The sequence below is a fragment of the Epinephelus fuscoguttatus genome, linkage group LG24, assembly GCF_011397635.1.
Source record: "Epinephelus fuscoguttatus linkage group LG24, E.fuscoguttatus.final_Chr_v1".
NCBI classification, from domain to species: Eukaryota; Metazoa; Chordata; class Actinopteri; order Perciformes; family Serranidae; genus Epinephelus; species Epinephelus fuscoguttatus.
This window is the reverse complement of record NC_064775.1, coordinates 21,689,058-21,715,065: the sequence shown is the minus strand read 5'-3', so window position 1 is coordinate 21,715,065 and position 26,008 is coordinate 21,689,058. Positions and strand designations below refer to the sequence as shown.

The 26,008-nt window shown below is 40.7% G+C and overlaps 1 protein-coding gene and 8 non-coding genes across 9 annotated transcripts; 3 read left to right on the top strand and 6 right to left on the bottom strand.

The window, feature by feature from the left end:
- Window positions 1-8,797: 8,797 nt before the first annotated feature.
- LOC125884639 (E3 SUMO-protein ligase ZBED1-like) lies at window positions 8,798-19,381 on the top strand. The gene is made up of 5 exons (XM_049569616.1): window positions 8,798-8,803; window positions 10,095-10,149; window positions 10,373-10,470; window positions 18,692-18,860; window positions 19,029-19,381. The coding sequence occupies exons 1-5, from the start codon at window positions 8,798-8,800 to the stop codon at window positions 19,358-19,360; spliced, it is 660 nt and encodes a 219-aa protein (XP_049425573.1). The 3' UTR covers window positions 19,361-19,381.
- trnad-guc (transfer RNA aspartic acid (anticodon GUC)) lies at window positions 11,886-11,957 on the top strand. Its single transcript has one exon. It is a non-coding gene; the product is annotated as a tRNA-Asp (tRNA).
- trnag-gcc (transfer RNA glycine (anticodon GCC)) lies at window positions 12,740-12,810 on the bottom strand. Its single transcript has one exon. It is a non-coding gene; the product is annotated as a tRNA-Gly (tRNA).
- trnad-guc (transfer RNA aspartic acid (anticodon GUC)) lies at window positions 13,525-13,596 on the top strand. The gene has a single exon. It is a non-coding gene; the product is annotated as a tRNA-Asp (tRNA).
- On the bottom strand, window positions 14,254-14,324 carry trnag-gcc (transfer RNA glycine (anticodon GCC)). The gene has a single exon. It is a non-coding gene; the product is annotated as a tRNA-Gly (tRNA).
- On the bottom strand, window positions 15,448-15,518 carry trnag-gcc (transfer RNA glycine (anticodon GCC)). The gene has a single exon. It is a non-coding gene; the product is annotated as a tRNA-Gly (tRNA).
- Window positions 17,230-17,300, bottom strand: trnag-gcc (transfer RNA glycine (anticodon GCC)). Its single transcript has one exon. It is a non-coding gene; the product is annotated as a tRNA-Gly (tRNA).
- A 1,237-nt stretch (window positions 19,382-20,618) lies between the features above and the next one.
- trnak-cuu (transfer RNA lysine (anticodon CUU)) lies at window positions 20,619-20,691 on the bottom strand. Its single transcript has one exon. It is a non-coding gene; the product is annotated as a tRNA-Lys (tRNA).
- A 527-nt stretch (window positions 20,692-21,218) lies between these two features.
- Window positions 21,219-21,291, bottom strand: trnam-cau (transfer RNA methionine (anticodon CAU)). The gene has a single exon. It is a non-coding gene; the product is annotated as a tRNA-Met (tRNA).
- Window positions 21,292-26,008: the final 4,717 nt, after the last annotated feature.

The following is a 26,008-nucleotide window of genomic DNA, read 5'->3' as shown; positions in this document are numbered from 1 at the left end:
TCGCTGTCTTTTGTAACTAGATGTAGCGCCTCTTGAATAAGGTGTCCTGTATAGTGTTTGTCTATTTGTCTAATTGTCTTAATTTTTTTTTTTTTCCCCTCTGTTTTTTGTATGCAACCATAGAGGATGTTGGGGAGGGGTGGAGGGATGGGGGGTGAGAGGGAGGGATGTTCTGTTTTTAATTTGTTAAATGCTAATTTAAAAAAAAAAAAAAAAAAAATCAGTTAACATTAGTCCACACAGCCCTCATGAAAAACTGCTATTAAATTACTACACAAAACCTATTCATGTAGTAGTGGCTGTGTAGTCACCTGTAGTAATTGTGTAGTAAATCTGTAGTTTATACACTACTCATGACACACCAGTAGTGTTTCCAGTAGTAACCAAGCAGAGTAGTGAAAAGAGCTGTTAAAACACTACTGCTTCATTACACAGGCATCTAAATAGTGATTATGTAGAGATTTTACTACTTGCTTGTATAGTAAATATGTAGTCATGACACTGCAGCAACACTGCATATTTTAAATAGTGATCAATTAGATTTTAGTGCTTGAATATACATACTTGATGTTTATACACACTGTAGTTTTTCATGAGGCTCTGTGTGTATCTTAATTGTCAGTGTTCAGAATAGACAATGAGAGCCTACTGTAAAATTTGTTTTTTTTTGTTGTTTTTTTTTTTTTAAATAGAAGCGAAGGTAATTTCTCAGGGATTTCATTTTGGGATATTCCACTGATCATTCATATACATTTACAATTCAATAAAATTAAAAGATATTTGTGATATAATATAGTAACTGAAAACACAACAGAAATTTTTTAATTGAAATGATTTATTACTTTATAATTATCCAACCACACACACAATTTACCATAACAGTTGTAGCCTGGTGAAATTAAACCAGCACAGGACACAGAAATATCTTTTGGGGTCTTTATCTGAATAACAGAATATGGTGTTCAGCAAATAAAAAGAAATAACAGTTTCCAAATAAAAGTGGCAGACTGTCCTCTGCCCTATCTGCAGTCCTTGTAGATAAATAAAAAAAAAATCAATTGTTTAAGACTCTAAGAGGAGGTAAAGCTATAATCAGTCAGATGTGACAACTGTTTTCCTGTTGGACTAGTCAGGAAACACTGTCCTGACAATTATAGTGAGATAAGAAGAATAGTTTCTGATTCAGAATATATTTACACACATTTATCTACATTTACTACTGCACAAACTGTGTGATAAGATATACTTTATTTCAATTTCCAGGTTAACACAGTTGTTGAGACTGAAAGATATGGCCAGTGTTGTTCTTTACTTTTCTTATTGTAAACAAAACCCATGCTGAGAATAACAGCCACAACCATCAATGCGTAAGTCTGTCTCTCAGAACTTCCTGACTTCCCTTCGCCTGAAGCCACAGGTTCCCACTTGATAAGATTAAAGGACGGGTTCACAGTTTTTCTTAAAACAGTCAGGTGCCCAAATTAACATTGAAATGTGTTTTTCTTGCCATAATCATTCCTCCTGTTCATAGTGACCTTTAGAAGATCCCTTCATAATGCACTTACAATGTAACAATAACTTCCATTGAAAGCACATTTGTAGGAGATCTTTTAATAGCTAGTATGAACAGGAGGAATGATTACAGTAAGGAAAAACTCCTTCAGTGTTCATTTGGGCACCTGACTTGTTTTAGGACGCACTTGAAAAATTGTGAACCTATCCTTTACAGGAACAGCCAATGAGCTGCACATCAAGTGTTATCACAGTGTTACACAACCTGTTGTAAACTTAGACAAGTGAAAGATATTTTCCAATTCTGTCACTGAGGTCAGATAGAACATTCTCCTTTATGAATTGTTGTACAAGGCATCATTTGAAGTTACCACAAGTTCTTTGGAACAAATTGACAACATCTAACTACACCGATAATCAATCTGGCATCTTAACAGACACCTAACAGTACAACCTGTACCTGCGTGTGCACAACAGCGACAGGCGGCTAACACTGACAAGCCGGCATTGAGAGAAGGATGTTTTATGGCTGTTGGGATCAGCTGTTGTTGTTTTTAGCGAGTCACATTGACATTAACAGCACTCCTGCTATAAAACATCAGAAACCGTCGTAAACAAAATGGCGACTTCCTTGTTCCGGACAAGGCTTATCAAGAGCAAGGCTTATCAAGAGAAGGCTGAGACACGGGGTCAAACATGGGGAGATTGCACATGTGCAGTAAAATCTGGTCTGCACTTCTTCGCTGTCACCCTCCAGAATTGCAGCTCAAGTTACACTGTGCATATACAATCCCCCCATGTTTGATCCCGTGTCTCAGCCTTCTCTTGATAAGCCTTGGTTCCGGTCAGCCCCCAAATTGAGACAGTGCCGTCTGGTGGCGTTAGTAATCAGTTCCATTTTCCCACTCGGCTACACAGTCAATACATTTCCAATAGAGAAACAAAAAACAATAACATATCATATCAAATAAATAAATGAATAAATGAATGTCATATGGTCTAAAGACTACGATGGAGTATTAGGGCCACATTGAAGGAAAAAAAAATCGGAGATTTCGAGAAAAAAGTCGAAATGTTACGAGAAAAAACTCGTAATATTCCGAGAATAACGTCATAACTGAGAAAAAGTCACAATATTACGAGAATAAAGTCGAAATATTATGAAATTAAAGTCGTAATTTAACAAGATTAAAGTCATAATATTATGATAATAAAGTCGTAGTTTTTAAGGAAATAACCAACAACAAACAGAATGTCAGATTGTCTTTCATGCCATTGTAAGTAGCCTACTTAATGAGGTTCAGGAACCGGCACTGTGCCGGTGTTCTGACGATTTGGTTCTGTGTCAGTCGAAATGCGCTGTTTGACTTTATTCTCATAATATTTCGACTTTTTTCTCGCAATCTCCGAATTTTTTTTTCTTCAATGTGGCCCGAACACTCCGTCGTATAAGACTTATCGGATTCCGGCTCAATCTGTTTCTTGGCTATTAGGCAGAGGAATTACATGGAGTCTCATTTCAGCTTTAAGGAGAACACATTTCCTGAGTATCTCACTTGGTCTAATGGCAAAGAAAACATCTGTCAGTTTGACCTCCTTGATGAGAGAGTCCAACTGTATGCCTATATTGTAATGTCTACAGGTATTTGTGTGTTTTTGAGACAATTTTCTAAGCACCACACATGTTTTCACCTCACAGTCACACTTGTTAGTTGCACAGTTACAGTGGATACACACCAGTTTTTCTAATACACCAAATGAACCATCTATAACCAGAACTACTGAGTTGTCTCTTCGTGATTCTCTTGCATAGTGTGCTGTGGTAAAAATGGAACCTTGGAAAGAAAACCTGTCATAACCAGACACCTGACTATCCTCTATGTGACAATCAAACAGTGTTTCTATGGGCTTCTTCAGGTTTGTCAGGGGTGGACTATGAGTTCTTGTCATGCCATAAAGGTCAGTAGCAAGATGCTGTCTATTTTTCATGGTTTTCTTTTTGGTGGTGAGGGTCTCGAATAGTGATTTGCAGTTACTGCTTTCTTGCAGTAGATGAGACGCCTGTTTGACAAGTACTTGTCGTAGATACAGTGTCTTACATATTTGTTCAGGAATGTGTCTTGTGCCATTGAATCCACTTAAAAGAACAGCATTGTTTCCCTCAAATGAAAAGGTAGACGTTGCCCACAGTGGCCCAAGATTTAGCACACTCTTGGGGACATGGAGAAGCTGGTGAACATTGTAAGTGGTATGCTCTTTGCCATACAATACTGTCATTTGTTTCACAAATTTGGTCAACATCTTATCAGCTTCCTCAACTGCAGACTCTGTAACAGTCTCCTGCAGCAGCAGATGAATTGCAAATGATAGAAGAAAGAATTGTCTCAGATACACAGTGGGGAGGATGCCATCCAAAGCAATGTAACCATAAAACAGAAGAAAAGCTCTCCATTCTGACCCTTTCCAATGTCTCCGTTCAGACATAGCCCTTGGTAGGCGTGTTATCTCTGATGGTGGGGCAAAACTTTGCAAGCGCTCATCTATAGCTTGAATCTGTTTGCCAATGAACCATGGTTTCCAGTGGTGAGTAGTGTCAAACCAAAGGGAGGCCAGCTGCCTCATAACACCCAGCAACACACAATGAAGATAGTCTGAAACAAAGCTATCTACTACATTGAATAGGGGAAGAGTCATTAAGGGCGTTGGACCTTTAGTGCCACATACAGACTTCTGAGTCCTGTGAGCTTCAAGTGCATTGTTGACTTGTTCCTGGTGGGTTCGTAGTGTAGGTACATCTTTTGAACTATATGATCTCATGAATCCTGCTCCCTTGGGTACAGTTTCACCAGGTGTTAAGCACCAATCGCACCCATACATGCCACTGAATTGAGTAGTATTTTTGAGAAGAGGTCTTGCTATAGCATCAGCAGAGCAAACTAGGTTGAAAACCTTGGAAGTGTGTTTTTTTTACCAGTGCTGGGGTTTTCCCACACTATACCATCTTGAGCTAGTTTAATGCACTAAGCAATGTATGGCACTAAGAAAGTGTCCATTTTTGGCTTCATTGGTCCAAATGAAAGTGCTGTTGTCATTATATTTTGTTTTCATAGTTTGGGGCAGCTCAATGAGTTGTGTTTGCAAGGGCCATATTGAGTACTTGGACGAACGAAAAACTGGGACCCCATCACAATTCCAGATGACTGACAAAGTGTCCTTATCTATTTTCCCCTCTGACAATAACTGTTGGTACAGAGCACCATCCATTATATCACCGATACTTCCATCTTTTCTTATTTTCTTCCCCTTCAGATGTTTGGAAACATCTGACCTACTGAGAAGGTCTCTTAACTGTTCAACCAGAGGCATGTAGAGAAAGAAACAGCCCTGCTTTAAATTATGTTCTGCATTGAAAGGGTGTGAACAGTTTCCACAATGCAGAATGCCTGGATTGTCAATATATTCAAAGCAGTTATTACAATAATGATGTATTTCACTTATTCCATTTTCTGAGTTAGTGAATGCCTTTTGGAAGAGATATTTTGTGGCTGGTAGCATACTTGGAAAAAAAAAAATTGAAAACAGATAACAAGTCCTGCAGAGCCACCCCATTCACACAGTGCTTAAGACAGAATGCCAAAAGAATCAGTAGGCTTTCACCAATGGTGACCTGAGAACCGGGATACAGTGGCTGACTGTCATTAGTCGGGTGGATGGCATTGTCCTGGCTGGCTTCCTCATGCCCATCTTGCAAGTCTTCAACGGAAGCTTGTCTATTGACCTATACAGTTGTAGCGGAATAGCAATACAAATGGTTGGAAAACTACAACCAATTTTTGGGTCATTGAATAAGCCCTTTAAATCTCTAAGTAGCCCTGTTCAGTGATCTATCCCTGCTTTTAGACAATAATGTAGTTTTATTACAGTTATCACTTATTGTGTACCTCATCATCATCTGTAGACATCAAGTCCTCTTCTTCAGCAGCAAGCTGGTCAACATCATCTGTTGACAATGAATCCTCTTCTGCATCAGTCTGCGGATCTATCTGTAGCAAGGAGAACATTCAAAACCATGTTACTATTTCAGTTTGTTGTTTTTTTTATTAATTTATTTTTTACCATCGTTAAAACTGTGTTTGATTACCACACATTTGAACTCAAATATAGGAACCAATTTTCATACCATTTCATCTGCAATCTGTAGCAGTTTGTCGTCGTCATCGTCAGCCATTTGCTGATCTGCGTGGTTGTCCTCATCAGCCATTTGCTGGTCTATGTGAACATCCTCATCAGCCATTTGCTGGTCTATGTGCTGATTATTTCCATCGGCTGTCTGCTGATCACAAAAAAACCCATTGTTTCTGTTGCGAAAGGGGCCTCATTTATCATTGTGAATACACCTTTTTTTTTTACAATGTATGGGAAACAATGTACTTTCCAGTTTTGTAAAGAACCAACAAGGAAAGAAACAAAAGTGCACCTGTAGCAGCATCCTTGTGGTAAATTAACAGTCTTTGGCATGTTCGGAAACACTTCATAACACAAAAGGCTGCCCTTAATCACTCAATCACTCTTCGGGGCAGATCCACAAAGAATGGATTGCGCCCGCTAATAATAGCACCATAATTTGCGCAAAAATTGCACTTGCAATCTGCCCCAATTTAGTGTCCTGTCCACAAAAGATTTTGCACTAATGATATGCCGGCGCAAACACGCCCAAGTTTGGCAGCAGAAAGCAGTTTGCCCTTGTTTTGCGTCTGAATGACTGAACGTGTCATAGCTGGCTGTGCTGCAGCCAGCTGTAGCGGCGCTCTCCACAGAGGCCATGCGTCTTTACGCACGCTGCCATCATATGCAACATTAATGTGCAGGACAGAGACTCTGAGAATAACTGACAGGTCGGCTGCTCCATGTGCAAAAAGTTGGAATAAGTTGGTTCCTTCTATTCTAAACTACTATTCTCTGGTGACTACAGGACAACTGAAACGTGAACTAGTGTCTGATTACAACATTACAATCACTGCCACTGACGTGAGATCTCCACCTCTGTCCTCCTATAGAACGGTTACGTTATGAGCAGACATCATGACCGCTCACACTGTGTCAGACGTCCCGGTGCTGCACATCAAACCAATGTTATATATTAGGCTACCCATAACTTAAGTTGTTTTTTCATTATCTTTTGAGTTTAAAATTAATAATGGAACCGTGTTTGTCTGTCGCCTTTTTTTTTTTTTTTTTTTTTTTTGGTGTAATAAACTATTTGAATATCATTAATTTGCATTTGGAGTGCGTTTTGAAAATCACAGACTCGTGACATTGTGATCTGACGGTAGGCTATCCGACACACCTACATGTCAGCTGTTGAACACACACACCAGATTTATAGTGTAACAACACAGCGCTTATGGATGGATCCTGAGTGCCATCATCTTTTATTTTTAGTTTTAAAATCCGAAATAAGCCCACATCTCACCTGATCCTCCCCTCTGACTAGATTTCACCCTTAATATCATTCAGTATCAATTCAATATCTTTTACAGCTCACAAGCTTTGAAGAGCAACAGGCAGAGAAAGAGAGAGAGGACTGATTGCGCAAAGTTAATACACGGCTCTAAATGACGGTAACAGCGCGTGCCATAGCAGAATGCACTGGTCTGTGGATAATAGGCTTGTGCCGATTTCCGGTTTAACCGGTTCGGTCCGGTTTAAGAGCTCCACCTGGTTTAATTCACGTCAACATTTTCGTCAATGCATTTTGCACTGCATTTTGTGCACAAAGGGCCTTTGAGCGTGCTTTGTGGATAGCCTGCCATATTTTTGACCCATTTGCACAGCTTTTGCGGCCGCAAAACCTGCACAAACCTTTTGTGGATTTGGCCCATAGTTTCAAATTTTTCTGCATCGATTAATAATCTTTCAAGAGAGAATCTCGATGCATCCAAGAATCCAATTTTTCCCCTACCCCTATTTATTATTGGTTTTTATGTGCTCATCTTCGGGGTTTCTTTGGTTCCAGGACCTCAAACCGATATGTTATAAAACAAAACTCAGATTTTCCTTCTTTCAGTTTAAATATATCTGTCAGCAATAAAGAAAGACAGTATAAAGTGTCAGAAATAGTGCAACAGGGACTGCAGAAGATCCCATTTTTAAACAATTAACGTTACAAGCCAGAAACGGGGTAAACTACAGACAATCTTTGTAGAAACAGATTATACTTGTACCCGGGACCCTCTTATGTGTATAGGCGGAGGGGGGACGGGCTGGAGCCGTCCAGCAGGAAGAGACAAACTACGTTATTATCGAAAATATCTGCTTGACATCTTATGGAGCTGGGAGCAAGCCCAAATAAGCAACTACACTTTAGAAACAAATCCAAAAAAACGCAACCCACGACTACCAATATTTGTAAGTGAATTTACAAAAAAACAAGCCCAAAGTCGCTTATAATAAGCGGACTTTGCAACACTGTTTGTAATGTGTTTTTATGTTTGTGTGGGTGGGCCTTCATTGATTAGCCTTATGTGCTCTGGTTTAACGTTATCAACCTCAAAATGGATACTGTGTTCAATAGCCTAAAAGCAATCTAGAATGCTAGAGTAAAACATATCTAATAAAGGTTATCTTTCCTTTCAGGAAAATCAATCATTGGAACTTTTCTCCTCACAAGTAAGTGTTAATTTCCAGTACATTTACAGTACATTAGCCTATTCAGTACAACATTACAACTTTTAAGAGAAGTTATTTAAAGGGATAGTTCATCGGAAAATGAAAATTCACCCATTATCTACTCACCCTCATGCCGATGGAAGATGCTGTGAAAATTTTAGAGTCCTCAAAACAGTGGTGTTCTAGGGGGAGAAAGGTTTGCAAAAAATGTCATACAATGGAAGTTTATGGTGCTCAAAATTCAAGTGTCCAAAAATCACATAATGAAACCACCAAATATCTCCATACTGCTCACACTTAGTGAACCAAGTGTCCTGAAGCCCTGAAGCCTGACATGAAAGTTGTTTTTTTTTAAAAGCCTCACTGTAGCCTGTGGCTTGCTTAGTTTGTAGCCTCGCCTAAAAACAGGCTAAAAACAGAGTTTCAATGGCATTTTTTTTTTTGAAAAACTTTGTGTGTGGGCTTCAGGACACTTGGAACACTACAGATAAGCAGTATGGAGATATTTGGTGGTTTCATTTATTTTTTGGATTTTGAATCTTTTGCTAACCTTCATCCCCCTGGAACTCCATCCCTGCTTTGAGGACTCCAAAATGTCACTGCACCTTTCATCGGCATGAGGGTGAGTGGATGATGGGTGAATTTTCATATTTGGGCGCTGCCTGTAGACCAAAACAAAGTGTGTCATGAGCCACACCTCCCTCTACCTCTGCTCTCTACCCCCCACCCCACTTGCCTTGTCTGTGCAGCCGAGCACCGCAACATGTCCACGTACTATTACATCCAGACGGTCCCGGTGTTTCTTCCGCAGGCTCCACTTCACTCAGCTGCCCGATATACCCGCTGTTTCTTCCCACATTAACCTGAATAACAAACCAGGGCTCAGTGCTCCAGTTGGATCCAAACGGAGAGCCGGGGCTAACGTTAGCTGGGAAGCTAGCGGAGGCTAACTGGCTGTGCTGGCAGCTGAGTGAAGTGGAGTCTGAGGAGGAAGCACCGGTTAGCCCCTGCTAGCTGGGAAGCTAGCGGAGGCTAACTGGCTGTGCTGGCAGCTGAGTGAAGTGGAGTCTGAGGAGGAAGCACTGGTTAGCCCCCGTTAACTGGCTGTGCTGGCAGCTGAGCGAAGTGGAGCCTGAGGAAGAACATGAACGTACATGAACGCGCAGCCGGACCAGCTTGTAAACAAGGGGCTGGAGATCAACACAGAGAGAGGGTGTGTGAGGTCATACTATACTCCAGATGAAATTACACCTCTAGTTCTTCACATAGCAATTTTTTAATTCTTTCAATCTAGAAATGATGAATTTCGCTTATTGCTCCTTTAAGGGTTGGTGGTTCAAATCCCGGCTCCGCTATCTGCATATCGAAGTGTCCTTGAGCAAGACACTTTACCACTAATTGCTCCCAATGGGCCGAGGTGGAGCCTTGCATGATGGCTTGATGTGGGAATCTGTGTGAATGTGTAAATGTCTGTCTGTGTCAGGCGGTCAGGAGTTGGCCAGAAGCTTGATGCTTTTGGAGTGCTGCCATTTTGTCCAATTAACTACACTCCACGTGGTTCGTGACGCAAGAGTAGTCGGATGTAAAAATAGCTCGTGTAGATAGCCCATGCGCAGTTACTCTACTCGGCCATGTGGTTCTGTGACGCAAGAGTAATCAGATGTAAAATAGCTCATGTAGTGAGCCTATGCACAGTTACTCAGCCATGTGGTATCATAATGCAACTGAAGTAACTGCGCATGTGCTATCTACATGAGCTATTTTTGCATCAGACTACTCTTACGTCACAGAACCACGTGGGATGTAGTTCACTGGACAGCATGGCAGCGCTCAAAAACAATCAATACGCTCTGCATAGGATGAATTGCGTGGCCCTTTCCGGTTCTTCTGATCTTCCATGGTCTGTGTCCTAGTTGGAGAGCATGTTGAGCATCATCTGTGACTACCTCACCTCTGTCTGTCTGTTGGGTCTGTTTTGCTCAATATCTTTGTGGAAAGGGCCCACAGCTTCCAAACTTGGTGTGAGGGGCCTATACATTAAGTCCTTGCTAATCCATGTTAAAAATCATACCCCCTTTATTGTGATTGGGCCACTGGTGTGGGTGAACTACCGGGCCGGGGGTCGGCACTCATCGAGTGCCTCTTTCTAGTTAATAATTGTCATTCTGTTCTTGTCTTTTTTGCCTTACAGGCTACGTGATGGAAAAGTGTGGCGCTACCAAGAAACAGGTTTTGAAGTTGGTTAAGGCCAAGCTGAATATTGAGGACAAGGCAGTGAAGCGTCAAAATGTAATGTAAAATGTAATTAATGTAATAATTTGCAATTAAAATTGTATGATATTTTACACCCTGGTTTCACGTCTCACCTGAATACTGAACCATGATACTGAACTGGTAAATGGTAATGAATGGGACAGTTCAGTATCAGAACTTGTAAGAATGTTGTAATTTAAGAGTAAAAGTCAAGGAGTGAGTTGTTTATATGTAGTCATTGCTTAATAGTAAGACAAAAGTAATTAAGTGGTAATCATGTAGAGTTTCAGTAGTAATTCAAAAGGGTTTGTGTAGAAATGAAAAGTAAATCAATAGTGATAAAACACTACATACGCAGAAGGATGTAGTAATTCCATAGGGATTGTGAAGACATACAGCAGTAAATGTGTAAGCACTGTGTAGTAATTCAGTGATAAATGTGAAGGAATGAGTAGTGATTATATAGTAATTTCCCAAAATCCAATAGTGAGAGAGAAGTGATTAAGTAGCAATTGTGCAGGGATTTGAATAGGCATCATGTAGTAATTGTCAGTAGTGATCAGTAGTGAAATCACCCAATACATTACTCATTACTATTCAAATCACTACACAAATCACTACACAGCTCAATAGCAATCAAGTAGTGAAACAGTAGTTTTTGTGTAGGTATTTAGTAGTAGTGATGAGTAGTGATTCGGTAGTGTTTTTTCATGAGGGAGCTCTCGCAAGCTGTCCCGGAGAGAAGGGAGATCATGTCGGTCACTGGCCATAAATGTGAGGGCAGCCTTCGCAGCTACTGGGCACCCAGCATCTCCGACCGGGAGAAATCAAGAAAAATCCTCTCCTCCGCTCCCGTTTGTCAGGTGAACGCCTCTCCTCTGTCAATACACTCTACCAGCAGTTTAATAATATTAATGCCAGTTGTAACATTCAAATGTTTTAGTAGTAAGCCATGTTCTAAGTGGGATAATGTATAGTGAGCCGGTGACTGTTGAAAAATAACTCTCGACAAGGGAATGGAACCCCGACGTGCAGCGGAGTTATTTTTCAACAGTCACCGGCTCACTATACATTATCCCTTATGTCTCTACTGTTGTTTGTACTGATACTGTACATATTGGTATAATTTACTGAGCTGTTTGTACTGGTACTGTACATATTGGTATCATTTACTGTGAGCTGTTTGTACTGGTACTGTACATATTGGTATAATTTACTGAGCTGTTTGTACTGGTACTGTGCATTCTGGTATAATTATTTGCATTACTATTTGTTTTTTCTTCAGATAAATCTGGTAATTGTTGCTCGGTCTCTTTACTCATTTATTTAGTAGAGTGTCCACACACCTTCTCATTCTACATATACATAGAGGTATACTGGTGGCTTTACAGCCTACATTTTATTGATTTTATCTGACTGTTAAAAGGGCTGAGTCAAATACCTTCAACATCTCCTCGTTAGTATAGTGGTAAGTATCCCCGCCTGTCACGCGGGAGACCGGGGTTCGATTCCCCGACGGGGAGTAAACATGTTTTGTTTTGTTTTTTTTGGTTTGTTTTGTTTTTTCCTGCTTCACACCAAGCTAATGCACAATGCTTCTTTGAGGGCTGAGAGGAAAAAATAAGTAAATATGTTTTTAGGCCGTTTTTTTTCCAGGGCCTGATTTACAGGCAGCCCAGTGTTGCTGGAGAACACGTGCAACGCATGCTTTCCCCTCCCCCACTCGGTGCCTAGCTACTCTCTTTCTCTCTCTCATTTCCCTCCCTCCTGTTCATGTGCTCACAGTGCTGTGTGTCTGTAACCCCCGCCCCTCCCCCTTCTTCTCAGTGCGGACACACAGACGACACCACACATATTAACCAATCACGCACGGTTTGAACAGAAAAAAAGAGAAAAAACAAAAACAAAGTGGCTCCCAATGAGGAGCCGGCTCCTGTCATTCACTTCTAAGAGCTGGCTCTAAGAGCCGTTTAGTTTGGGACTGAAACATCACTACAGCTGGAGTATTGGATAGTGGCCAAATAAACACAGCTCCTTGGAGAGAACAGTAAGGCTATCGGTCGACCTCTAGTGTGAACACAACCTCTCTCCCATTATGTCTATGCTATTTAAGATAGTAGGAGTGGTGGTAGTGATTCTATTGTGACCTATTTATAGACATAATTTCAGGCATAACAATACAGCTTTGCTAAGTGATACACTGTACACTGCATCAATGTAGGAATAGACCTATAAAATTCGAAATTCCTTTATTAAACACAAAAATACCTTCTACTAGTAATTTTTTTTACCACAAAACAACTGTTGCATTGGCCGGGAATCGAACCCGGGCCTCCCGCGTGGCAGGCGAGAATTCTACCACTGAACCACCAATGCACACATTACAACAACCAACTGATGCCACAAAACTAATGCTTGTCACTACGCATTACATTGCCAGCTATGGTGATCAATGAGCCTGATTCAAATCTCATGACAAGACATGGTGTAACACACAACAATCCGATAAAGGAAACACTTTAGCCCTGTCTGGAAGGGGCTGAGGGACATATACTCTCCACCACACACGCCAACTCCCACCATCCCCCCTCCTAAAGTTCACTGATTCCAGATGAAAAGATAAACACACACGTACCCCTTGTCCTTTCCCCCAGCAAGACAATGGTTGGTGGTGCACTCTGCACGGTCATCAAATCTGGCTAATCTGTTTCAAAATCCAGGCCATTTTCAAATAATTGTAGATTAATCTTCTTAATCTGTAGATCAAAGCCTGTACCTTAATGTTATGTTTTTAACTAAAACCTAGCTTCAGATAAATAGCAGTGAAATTATGTATGTCCCTCCAAACGTAATTTTAATGAATATTTCTCGACCTACAGGGGAAGATGGTAGTACTGAAATTATACTTGCACTGCGTGCTACTTGCTTCTGCAGCCCTATCAAGACAATAAATATATCACCATTTTGTCATGTCATGAATAAAATCAAACGTCAGAGCACTCTGCCTGATCTGAAACGAACTGATCTCAAACTGAACTGTTGTGCTGGGCTGAAACAGTTAAAAGGGGAGGAGTCAACAGGCCAAATATCTCCTCGTTAGTATAGTGGTGAGTATCCCCGCCTGTCACGCGGGAGACCGGGGTTCGATTCCCCGACGGGGAGTAGACATTCTTTTCTTTCGTATTTCACCACCTGACCAATACACATACACACAGTCTTAAGCATTTTAAACTCGGTGTCCATGTGCTTTGTTACCATTACAGGGGGGCTTAAATATCATCACACTGCACAAAACCTTACCAACATTACATCAGTATGTTAACTGCCCCACTAGAGACTGCATTTGAGGAAGGAAGATGGCACCAGTGTGTGAGGCGTGCCATCAGCTGCTCCAAATGTTCATCAGGTGTTCCGAATGAGGTTGTCCCCCCCGACTTCCCCGTCACTGCGGCCTATATGTTGCACGAGCTACGCTAAATCAGTCTGTGAGACTGAGCTGCGCACCTACCCCTTCTTCAGAGTAGGTCCAAAAGCCAGGTTGCCCACACTCAGGCAGGTAGTGGTGGTGACTTGCTGACCGCAACCAAACCCCAACCATCCATCTATCCATCCATCCACCCCCCAAAATAAGCCGTGTGATGTGAGACTCTGCAGGAGAACAGAGAGAAAGGTGTTTTTACAAGTCTCTGTGTATTCAGCTCTCAGTACTTTTGTTGTGAACAGCAGGTGTCTGTAAAAAAGTTAATTTCAAGCCCTGAATATTGGGACAACTTATACAGTACAGTGCAGTACAAAATCTCAGAATTGTCAAAAGGATGTTGCATTGGCCGGGAATCGAACCCGGGCCTCCCGCGTGGCAGGCGAGAATTCTACCACTGAACCACCAATGCTTGTAAAAGTATGTTATTTACGGCAGACAGACCATGGCTCACAATATGTAATAGGGAACATCAAAACACAGCATACATATGACAAAGTTAAGTATCAATTTCTCCTCCTACACCATATTCTGTGACTTGGTGACTCTGGCAGCTCTTCAAGCTGGTTCAATGTTCCACAACCAGAATGAAACACTCACTGCGCCCTCCTCAATCCAACATTCAACAATGCAAAAACTTATTTTGGAAGTGGGAATTCAAAATCTCATGGACAGGGGACTTGGCCAAATGTTCCCACTTCACCCTCATGAAACGTTTGGGTTTGCCAGGTCTGCCCAGCAGCCTCCCTGCCATTTGATCCAACTCACCACCAGGTGGTGATTGGTTAACAGCTCTGCTCCGCTCTTCACTCAAGTGTCCAAGACAGCCGCAGATCTGATGCTATGACCACAAAGTCAATCACCGATCATTGGTGTAGGGTAATCTGGTATCTGTAGGTACACTTATGAACACAAACACTGGTTCCTTTCCAGTCAGAGTGGTGACATTCCACATCATGTCTGGGTTCCCTCCAGTCTTCTCGATTGTTGCCAATGTAAGTGTTATAGTCCTCCATAAGAACTGTGGAGGCCCTGGTGGGTACCCTTTCTAGGACACCCACCAGAAACTCCAAGATGGCCAAGCACTCCGAACTGCTGTTTGGTGCATGAGTACAAACAACAGTCAGAGACCTCCTCTAAGCAACTCACAGTTGCATCGAGGCAACCCTATCATTACCCTGGGAGAGTCAGGGGCTGGTGAGAATTCCCACAACCTCCTGGCACCTCTTACACTGGGAAACTCAAAAGGCAAGAGTCCAGCCATTCTCCAGGAGTGAAACCTCTTCAACCTGATTCTGAACCAGGAGAAAATACTGGTGCTGTGGAATATGTCCTGCCTGGTTCCAGTTCCACACTGTGTTGAGATGGCAATATTCTTTACTATACAAAGCAATAACTCTGTACTACACTTCACCTCTGTCTAACGGACCTCACAAAACTCTGCTATTTCAGTATACTAAAATCCTGTAATCGAAGAAAAAGTCATGTGTTACCATACCATAAGATGCACTACATCAGAAATGTCAAAAGACTGTTGCATTGGCCGGGAATCGAACCCGGGCCTCCCGCGTGGCAGGCGAGAATTCTACCACTGAACCACCAATGCTCACACTAACCAACCCTGCACTGCACTGAAACAGTGACCCACAATATGAAATGGGAAATGTCAAAAAACAGCATCCGTGGGGGCAGGGTTTGGACCAAAACTAAGATGGCAGCATAGTGTGTAGGCTCCACACAACTTCGCACACAAAATCGAAGCTAAAAGCACTCCGCTCTGAATTCAGCTCCAAGTTGGACGGAATAAACGACCGACTGGGTGACCTGACAAACTCAATTTCGGTGCTAGAGAGCAACTTGGGTAAAGTTAATCGAGCGGACTCCAGGGTTTTTTCGGACTTAATTGTATTGCGGAGTTTTGCACAGCGGCGCCCGGATCCTTGCTCTCAAACCACAAAAAAATGTGATGGCACAACAGTCTCCTTCAGTACATTATTCTATGCTTTCTTTTGATTTTCACATTGGCTAGTCATCCTGTTTAATTTGTCTTCTGATTAAATTGGAACCACTGAAACAAGTTGTAGGAAGCCTCTGCAAGTAATTGGTTGCTGGCAGACACTCTGTGCTGCAATAAAATGGTTAATCAGCAGTGCCGTGCACTGTAGAGCCGATGCGCTGCTGGTTCTGCCAGCCTGAATAGAATATAATGTCTATAGCCTTACTGTTGTGTACAGCATTTATAGACTGAGCTGAGTAATGATACGCGGGTCGACTTGTAACCCGCGGGACCCACAAATGGACCTGCGGGTCAGGCAGCAGTGATTGTCTGTTAAAGTCTGTAAATGATATTTTGACATTATTATTACTATAATTTATTAATCTATAATCTATTACTGTCATGGCATCCGAAGGTACTGATGCGTTGAGCAGGTGACAGTCCGGTCGTTTTCAAAACACACTTGTGTCACGCACTCCAAAAGAAACTTGTTGAAACTTTAAACAATAACTTATTGCACAAAACGGGGGAAAGAAACATTGACAAAAACGATTCCATAATTCATATTAAATTCAAAAGATAACGAAAAAACAGCTACAAGTTAGAGGGAACTGTGATAAAGTGGTGAAACTTGGCAGTGATCCACAGCCTCAGACGGATGCGCTCAAGCGTGCCATGCGCACAAGCTCAGTTAGTAGGCGATACTATATTTTCACATTTTTAACAATGCAATTTAAAAATTTTGATTTTTATTGATAACCTACATTTACCAACAACAAAAAGACTACATTTAGCACCAAAAAAATATGTAAAAAATAAAAAAAATAAGTAAATAAAAAAACGAATATGAAATACCAAATTTTCATATCCCCACAAGAGGCTGAGGAATTTTACCGCAAAATCACCGCCAGATAAGCCACACATGGCTGGGTTTGAACTGTCTCCTTCATATAAAAAGGGGTGAGTGCACCAGCCTTTATGCATAGACATGGGCTCACCATCTCTAACTTTGTCAAGCTTAGATGTCACCTAAGCTATTTTGCTCTACAACACTGAAAAATGTGGACAATATCTGACAGGTACATATCGGTTGCCATTAAATAAACAATGTAACTAATCGTTTTTGAAAATCTGTATTCCATTGCCACTCTGTTTTGGATATTTGTTTTTATTAATGGGGCAAGTAACAGAGGGGGGTACTGGAGATGGGATAGGATGTGAACAGCAGGTGTCTGTAAAAAAGTTAATTTCAAGCCCTGCATGTTGGGACAACTTATACAGTACAGTGCAGTACAAAATCTCAGAATTGTCAAAAGGATGTTGCATTGGCCGGGAATCGAACCCGGGCCTCCCGCGTGGCAGGCGAGAATTCTACCACTGAACCACCAATGCTTGAATTCAATAAATTGTCATTTCTTTTTCTAGAAAGCGTGACTATTCAAACACAAACAGATGGAATTGTACTGTGGAGTCAACAGTGATCTGGGGTGCATCCCAAGTCCCTTAAAATTACTGCTAACCACCTTACCAAACTGTTTAGTCCCTCCCACTTAGAAAAACATGCAAGGAGTCAGGAGTCAGGAGTTAGGATTGCTGATTAAGAGACATGAGAAGGCCTTACTCTGAAAACTGTTACCCCCCCACCCCCCCGGTCATGAATTTGGTCACACACTTTTGCACGTATTACCATTGTTCACTATTATTACCACATCACTATTATTAAATCCACTCGCCATCATTCAACAAGTTAGCTGCTGAGTGAATAAGACGTATCACACCTGTCAGTCTACCTCAATCAATTCAATTTTATTTATAAAGCACAATATCACAAATCACAGTTTCCCTCACAGGGCTTTACAGCATACGACATCCCTCGCAGCGGATAAGGAAAAACTCCCCTAAAAAAAACCCTTTAACAGGGAAAAAAACGGTAGAAACCTCAGGAAGAGCAACTGAGGAGGGATCCCTCTTCCAGGACGGACAGACGTGCAATAGATGTCGTACAGAACAGATCAGCATAATAAATTAACAGTAATCCGTATGACACAATGAGACAGAAGGGGAAACAGAGAGAGAGAGAGAGAGAGATGCAGGACAGACGGTAATGACAGTAGCTTAAAGTAATAATATTAATTAATATTAATATTAATATTACCTACAAGCTATTAAACATTATTCCACTCACATGACATGCAGGACAATTAATGATGGGCAAATGTGTTGTATGTGTGACATGCAAGTCTTGCAGGAAATATCATCAATGTTACTCTTTGTAGTCACGTAGGCATGTGAATCAGAGGTGGGTGCAATTGATCGATGTGGCGATGCATCGAAATGCGGCACGTGACGATTTGGCATCGATTAATTAACGTCGATGCTTTGCCGCAAGACCGGAACAAAAAACACGTAACCGGAACCTTAACGCGCGCGCCGCCCGGACTGTTTAGTGAGTGAGACCACTACAAACAGAGCACGTTAGCTTCTTTGCAAAATGGCAACAGCTTCAGCAGCCTCCAAAGAGCGGCCGATTCTCTCGCCACTGGGGTTGACTGCAACCGTGTGGCAGTACTTTGGATTTTATGAGAGAGAAAACAAGACGACTGACAAGACCTACGCGATTTGCAAGATTTGCAAAGCAAAAATAAAGTACCTCAGCAACACCACAAACATGAGGCAGCACCTTGTATGCTTTCATCCCAAAAAAAAAAAAAAAAAAAAAAAAAAAGTGGTTTCAAAGCAATTGGATTTGTGACTTTTGTGTGTTCTCATTATTTTACATGCAGCAAGAGGTGAGAGTGGAGGAAGAGACCCCAGAGGACAATGCCAGGACAGCAGCAGTGGTGACCAGTGACACTGAGGAGGACCAGGAGAAGGAGCTGCCGCCACCGCCACCAGCCAAAAGAAGCTGTACTCTGCTTGAGAACCTGTTAGGACCGGCGTTCACAAATCAGGGTAGGAATCTTTACTTTTTAAAATGTGAAGTTCTACATCTAGCTGTTGGCTGAGGCTAATTTCTCTCACACTCTGATTCTCTCTCTTACTCACTCTCTCACACACCCTCTCACTCTCACATTCTCTCTCACACATGCTCACACCCACTCTCTCTCTTTCTCTCTTTAGCTCCGGAGCCCAAATCAGCATACGCCAGAGCCAAGGACGAGATGGCTAAGTACCGCCTTGCTTTAACACCTTCTCTACAAGAGGACCCTCTCCACTGGTGGAGTGTGCATCAGGTGCTGTACCCCATGATTACTAATGTGGCCAAATGGTACCTGTGCATTCCAGGCAGCAGTGTATCTGCAGAGCGGGTATTCTCCACCGCAGGAGATATAGTAACAGCCCAGTGTAGCACACTCAAGTCGGAGCACACTGACCAGCTGTTATTCTTGCACATGAATGTGTGTGTCCCAGATTCTGGCACTGACGATGAAGAGTCTGATGAAGATGAGTAGCACAATGTGGACATTTGCCAATCCCACACAACAGGAGGATGTAGGGGGTCAAGAGGGAGGGGAGGGAATATGGGAGGACAGTTAACTTTAAGATGAGTGTGAGTGCCACTCTGCTCTACTGTGTTTGTGTTGTGTTTACCTCACTGTACTGAAGCTCCGGACAGAATAAGTTCAGTTGAATTATGCACTTTTGTTCAGAAGAATGCAATTTGTTACCTTGGAATATGGCAGCTTCTTTGTTAAATTATCCTATCTATATTCCAGACTGAATAAGTTGAATTATTTAATTTTGAGAAATGCACTTTTGTTCTGTATGGCAGCTTTTTTTGTAAAGTTATCCTATTCATATTCCAGACTGAATAACTTTCCATTTTCCATTAAATAAATTTGATGGAAGTACATATCTTGTTTACTTGAATTAATGACCTCATTAAATCCAGGGCTTGACTGTTTTCAGTGTTTTCCGCCAATAGAGGGGACTCTCGTGCAAGTGCAGCTTTCCCTGGTCAAAGTTAAGTAGGTCAAAGTGCAAATGTTTACATAAGTTATAAAATAAAATATTTTGTGTCTTTGAAAAATACAAGTCAAATGTTCAAAAAACCTTGTTATTTACTTATTGAGTGTAGTTTTGGAGGAACTGAGTTAATTGATAGGCTATTTATTTAAAAATGTAGCCACAGATGAAGACAAAATCGATCTTGTATGGAAGAAAGCATTAAAAAGTGCAATAATCGAAGAATCGTGGCACCAATAAGCGAATCGAATCAACAAGCGCCATAATCGAAGAATCGAAGCGCCCATAATCGAAATCGAATCGAATCGTGAGGTACCCTTGTTGGAACACCCCTGATGTGAATTACAGCGTGTCATTGCAAAGAATGCATGTAACGGGTACACTTGCGCTGTTTCTCCGCCATTTCATTCAAATGAGCCAGACGTAGGGGGCGGGTATTTATACATCAGGGCCTCAAGCTGAGAAAGACTTCCTGTTAGGAACCTCTCGTGTTACCTTACTCATCGCACCTAACAGATCCCTCCTAACTCCTAAAGCTAACTTCAAGTAAGGAGTTAGCAGTATAAAATTAAGAGACTTGGGACGCACCCTTGGTGAACTAAAAATCAACTTACCTCTCTCACATCAAGAATAAATCACAATTTTTTATACTGGCCTTTACGTTTGAGGTTTTTGGAAAGCTTGAGTACCCAGCTCACAATAAGTGCACGGAAGGGGAAAAGAAAGTTGGGGATAAAAGATATGCGCCCAACGTGGGGCTCGAACCCACGACCCTGAGATTAAGAGTCTCATGCTCTACCGACTGAGCTAGCCGGGCCTGGTGTGACACACAAAACCTGTCTTTTTATAGCAATGCATATACCGGCACAGAAGATCATGGTGGTGTAGTGTTTGCTGTATACACATGTACGTATGCATGTATGCACTGTACATCACCACCTAATCACCTATCACATCAATCACTCAGCATTCTTTGAACTCTGCACCACTGCACTGTTGTCTTCTTCTTCACAAAGAAACAGTCTGCCATGTGAAAGAAAATGGCACATAAAACTGACAAAAAGAATAGAAGCATAAGACAAAATCACAAGGTAAATTAAAAGTTATGCTATTAAAAGCAGCATTGTCAACAAGTCTGGTCGAAGTAAAAAGCTGACTGAGTAATGATCCTTAGCTTTTGTCCGTATGATTAAATAAGTGTAGTAGAAATATAATAGCATCTAGTGTAATAAAAATGTCTACCATAACACAATATGGTGTAATACAACACAGCAGAAGTTGTATATACAGTTTCCTAACAGAAGATGTGCTCTTAACAAAGATAGACTTCAGCAGCAAAACATCTGCCCCGTGTGAGGCTCGAACTCACGACCTTCAGATTATGAGACTGACGCGCTGCCTACTGCGCCAACGAGGCACTGGATACCATTTAAGAGGAAGCCTTTAAATAGGAACTACAGATATAGTGAAGTCAATCTCAGGTAAGTTGTACTTTATTTGTCCCACAGCTGGGAAACTTGCAACATTACAGCAGCAGAGGGACAGGGAAAACAGGAAGCATTAGTAGAAAAAAATACAAAGCAATATGTAAGTACCTAAAATAAGTAAATTGGAGCAATATAATAAGTAAACAGTATGGAAACACAATGCAATATAATAAGGAAGCATCAAAAAGAAGCCAAATATAATAAAGAGACTGTCTAAATGGCTGATTTAACATTACAATACTTGTTTTATATATATACTTCACTGTATGAGACATCCATACTTCTTGACAATATTATCTGGTTTCACCAGCAGAAATCCTCAGACAAATGCAAAACCAACAGCCCCGAATGCAGCCATGTTAACACTTGAGCACAACTAGAGAACAACACACCATCTATTGGTTGTAGCTGTAATTCCCTTCATTGTCCTCCAGAGGGAGGCAAAGCACTTCTCACTCCCACTGCAGAGAAACCTGCCATAAACTGCCCTAACTTCTGTGAAACTGTCAACAAATATGCTATAATGTCCTTCAACAGGTACAACACACTCACTTTATCCAGCTAAAAAGCTTATGGGCGATGTCATGTAAATTTACTGTGGATAGATGAAAATGTACCCACCAAAAAACGTCAGTGCATCTTCATCTTTCACGACTTGCTTTCTGTCCTCATTAATGTACTTCTATGACGTTCATGAGCTTAAACTTTTGGGTATGTTACTTTAAAGCAACACTGTACCATTATGGTAAGAACAGGAATTAATGCATTTAAGAGTGTAAGCATATTCAAAACAAGAGAGTGAGTTATAATTTAGTGTTTATTTATTTAACATTTGACTGCCTGTTTTTAGTGTCCTGGTGTGTCTTTCTTGACATACTGCATTTTGCCACCATAATAAATAAGATAAAATGCAGCAGTGAAAAATAAAAATAAAAATGCAAAAGGACAAACGGGGAAGGGAGGGCGCCATGAGCTGACGTCATTGAGAGTGTCTCATGTCCACAACTGATGTAAACAACTACAGGCACATCCATGACTACGACGAGATGGAAAGATTCCTTGGGAACTTCTTGGCTACATTCAGTTTTAACGTCGCTCCAGACATATCTCACGCTCTCTTCCTCTCCTGCCATTTTTAGAAGTAGGATCCGGGAGCCTATGTCACAGTTTATTCGCTAAATCTGTTCACATTGCCAAAAGTTGCATTTTCCTAATATCGATATGCTGACTTTTCTACCCCCTCCAAGTGTGGAATTTTTTTTTTGCAATATTTCGGCTTTTTTTTTCTAATTTCTGGCATTTCCATTCAAGTTTTTTTTTTTTTTTTTGTAATTGTTCACATGGTGTAGTCAAAATAAAGTGTTGAGTTGAAATGTATTAGTTCCTACGTTCCCTGAAAGCAACGTGATAGGGGAAGGTCCCTAGCCTTTTTGTTAAGCTGTCTGTCATGATTCCACACCCCTCTTAGTTGATGTCACACCCCCACGCTAGATCAGGGCCAAAAGTCTGAAACTGAAAAGAAAAGATCTGAAACTGAAAAAGAAAAATCTGAAACTGAAAAAAGATTTGAAACTGTAAAAACTAAGATCTCAATCTGAAAAGATAAAATGTGCAACTCAAAAAAATAGATCTCAAATATCCAAATAAATGAAAATGGAAAATGAAAAATGAAAATAAATAATTTATTCAAAATTACCAGAGTGATTCATAATTATATTTAACCTGAAAAAAACTTTTTGTACACTTATTTTCATTTTGAATACATTGATGTACAGGGCTCGAAATTGCAACTGTTTTGGTCACATATGCGACCAAAATTTCATCTGTGCGACCTCAAAATATAATTGGGAGCAAAATTTTGCTGGTGCTCCTAAGTTCTGAAGTTAGGAGCACCAGTGCTACCATGTAAAAAAGTTAATTTTAAGCCCTGAAGTATTTTTCAAAATTCAAGATCAAAACTTCAATTTTCAGTTTCAAATTTTATTTTCCCAAGTACAGTAACATTTGGCCCCAATATAGCACCATAACGGCCCATCAGCAGATGGACACATGAAATACAATGCTTTTAATGCTTGTAATTTTCATTCATTGTGTAAAATTAATACCAATGACATGCTGATATTGTCTTGCATCCCTTAGTGTATTAGCCTGAACTGTGATGCAACTAATATTATTAAATGTATGTAAATTAATATGCTGATTTAAAAAGAAAATTATGATGACTGATAAGCATTTAAACACTATACAAACCAACATATACAATATCAAAAGCTGTCATGCTGTTATGGTTCCATAAATGTACAGTGCTGCCTCAAGGCAACATTTGAGCATTTTGCACTACTTAATTATCAAATAAGACTTCCTTAAAAAGAAAAAAAAAAAAAAAAACTTAACTCATCCATTTCTGTGAATTCATTTTTTTCAGCTTGTAAAATGACAATAAGGGACTTTTGCAGACCTTTTTTTTTTTTTTTTTTGGGAGGGAGTTGATAGGGCTAAACATGGCCTCCAGAGAGTCATGGCGTAATATCAACAGTACTGTGGGTTCCCTTACGGCCCCAGCTCTTTTATGAAGCACTGCAACGTAACTGAGGATAAATCGTGTGAGTGTTAACAGCCAAGAATGACGTTTCACCTAGTACCCAGCGGTTACACGACACCGTAGAGGGTTTAAAAGCGGACCTATCGAACTAACTACTGAAGATTTGTGGGTGAATGCATGGCAAATGGGCAATTTAGTTTCACATTTGGCTGCAAAGATTAGAGCATCTCATTCAAGCATAACTATATGAGAAAATAGGGCTGATGTTTAGGATTTAGTTTGGCTTGGCTGATCAGTCTGCAATCCATTTAAGTTAACTGGCGACACGCTAGCTTTTAAGCTAGCTGTTGGCCCTTGACGTTCAACCTAACTTGACTTTGCGTCAGCTGACACACGCACAGAATAACTACCATACACACAGTTAACGTGGAAAATAGAACAAAGTCACAAAATAACATGGTTCATACGCATTTTGGTGTTAGGTTGATAGTAATTCACACATTAGTCGCAAAAACATCGCTGACTGCAATCCCTATAAGTTAACGTTACGCTAACAGCTCGCGCGTGACGTTCAACAACCTAAAAAAAATCGTTAGCTGAAACACACAAATTATTTACCTTATACACGGCTTTGCATGGAAAATACAACAGACTCACCAAAGCAACACTGTTTATAAGTGTTTACACATTGGGTTGATAGTGACTCACCCATTTGTCCGAGAAACTTCGCTGATTTAACCACATTTTTTGCTGCGTTTTCCTCCTACGGTCCTCTGCAGAGCCAGTGTCACGTCCCGATGTCCATGGCCGGAAAACCTCTCCTGCGTGTCGTGTTTTTCACCACAGTTTGCTGACAGTCCCGACCCTGTCTACCTTATACTTCAGCTTTAATACTGACAATAAAATAAGCGGTAATAACTGCCGTGTAACCATGTAGGTTAATTTCCTCCGTCGCCCGTGGAGCTCTGTGACCTCCCGACACAGCGGCGCCCCCAATAAAGCAACAGCCAATGGGAGAAGGCCAACCATGGTTGAGCTGACGTCACATGTTGAATAGACGCATGAGCCGTGTGCACTTCACGACACTATTAAAAAGTTACAAAAGTGGCTTCTGCGCTATTTAAAACCATTTATGTCATAAAAAAGTGCAACAACACTGGAGCATATAACGACTTCCAACTGTCATAGATAGTCATACTTAAATAGAGAACAATGGAACACGATCTTCCTGTTGCCTCATAATTATATAATTCCAAATAGAATCAAGGATTTTTATTCAATTCAATTCAATTTAACATAATTTATCCCGGATATTCTTGAGCCAGTGAATGCTTCATTACATTACATTAACACTAAGTAGAGTAACCACAGTTTCAGTGTTCCACAACCAGACAACCAGTGGGTTCCTCGGGTCAGGGTCACTCACTGGGCCCAGTTTTAGAAACAGTATTAAATATCTGGCAAAATATACAAATGTGCACAATAAAAGTGTTTTCAAGGAGTAGAAGCAAAGACCAGTGTCTAATAAAGTAACAATAGGAATATGATGAGTACAAGAGTGACTAAAATGAACTTAAATGGTGGAGAAAATCAGACTGCTGATAATCAATGTCATATTGAATATGATATAACAAGGAGAGTAGTGTTGCACATTGTTTTTGTGGTTTTTTTCTTTTCCCTACATTTAATTGTTGTGCAATTTAATTTATTTTCATATTACTTTTATATTACGAAATATATTTTCTACAACTGTTATCATTAAAGTCTGGAATGCACACTATGTGTTGTATGTATTCAGTTAGGTATGGAAGTTTTTATTGGACTTCATTATTTGTAACCCACACAAGACAATCTACAAATGTGTACCATGATCCACAAATATTTCACTGTCCAAACACGTGTTTTGTTTTTGTTTTTTTTTTTTAAATATTTGTGTTATGTAAAGTCAAATCCACAAAAATACAGATTGATTTGCAAATGCGCATAACTTACTCTGTAAACACGTGCTTTAATTTAACTTGAAAATGTCACAGGTTTTACAAATGTATGTAACTGTGTGACTTGCAGTTACTTGCCACATCAGCAGTTGGCGACATTCCCTCACA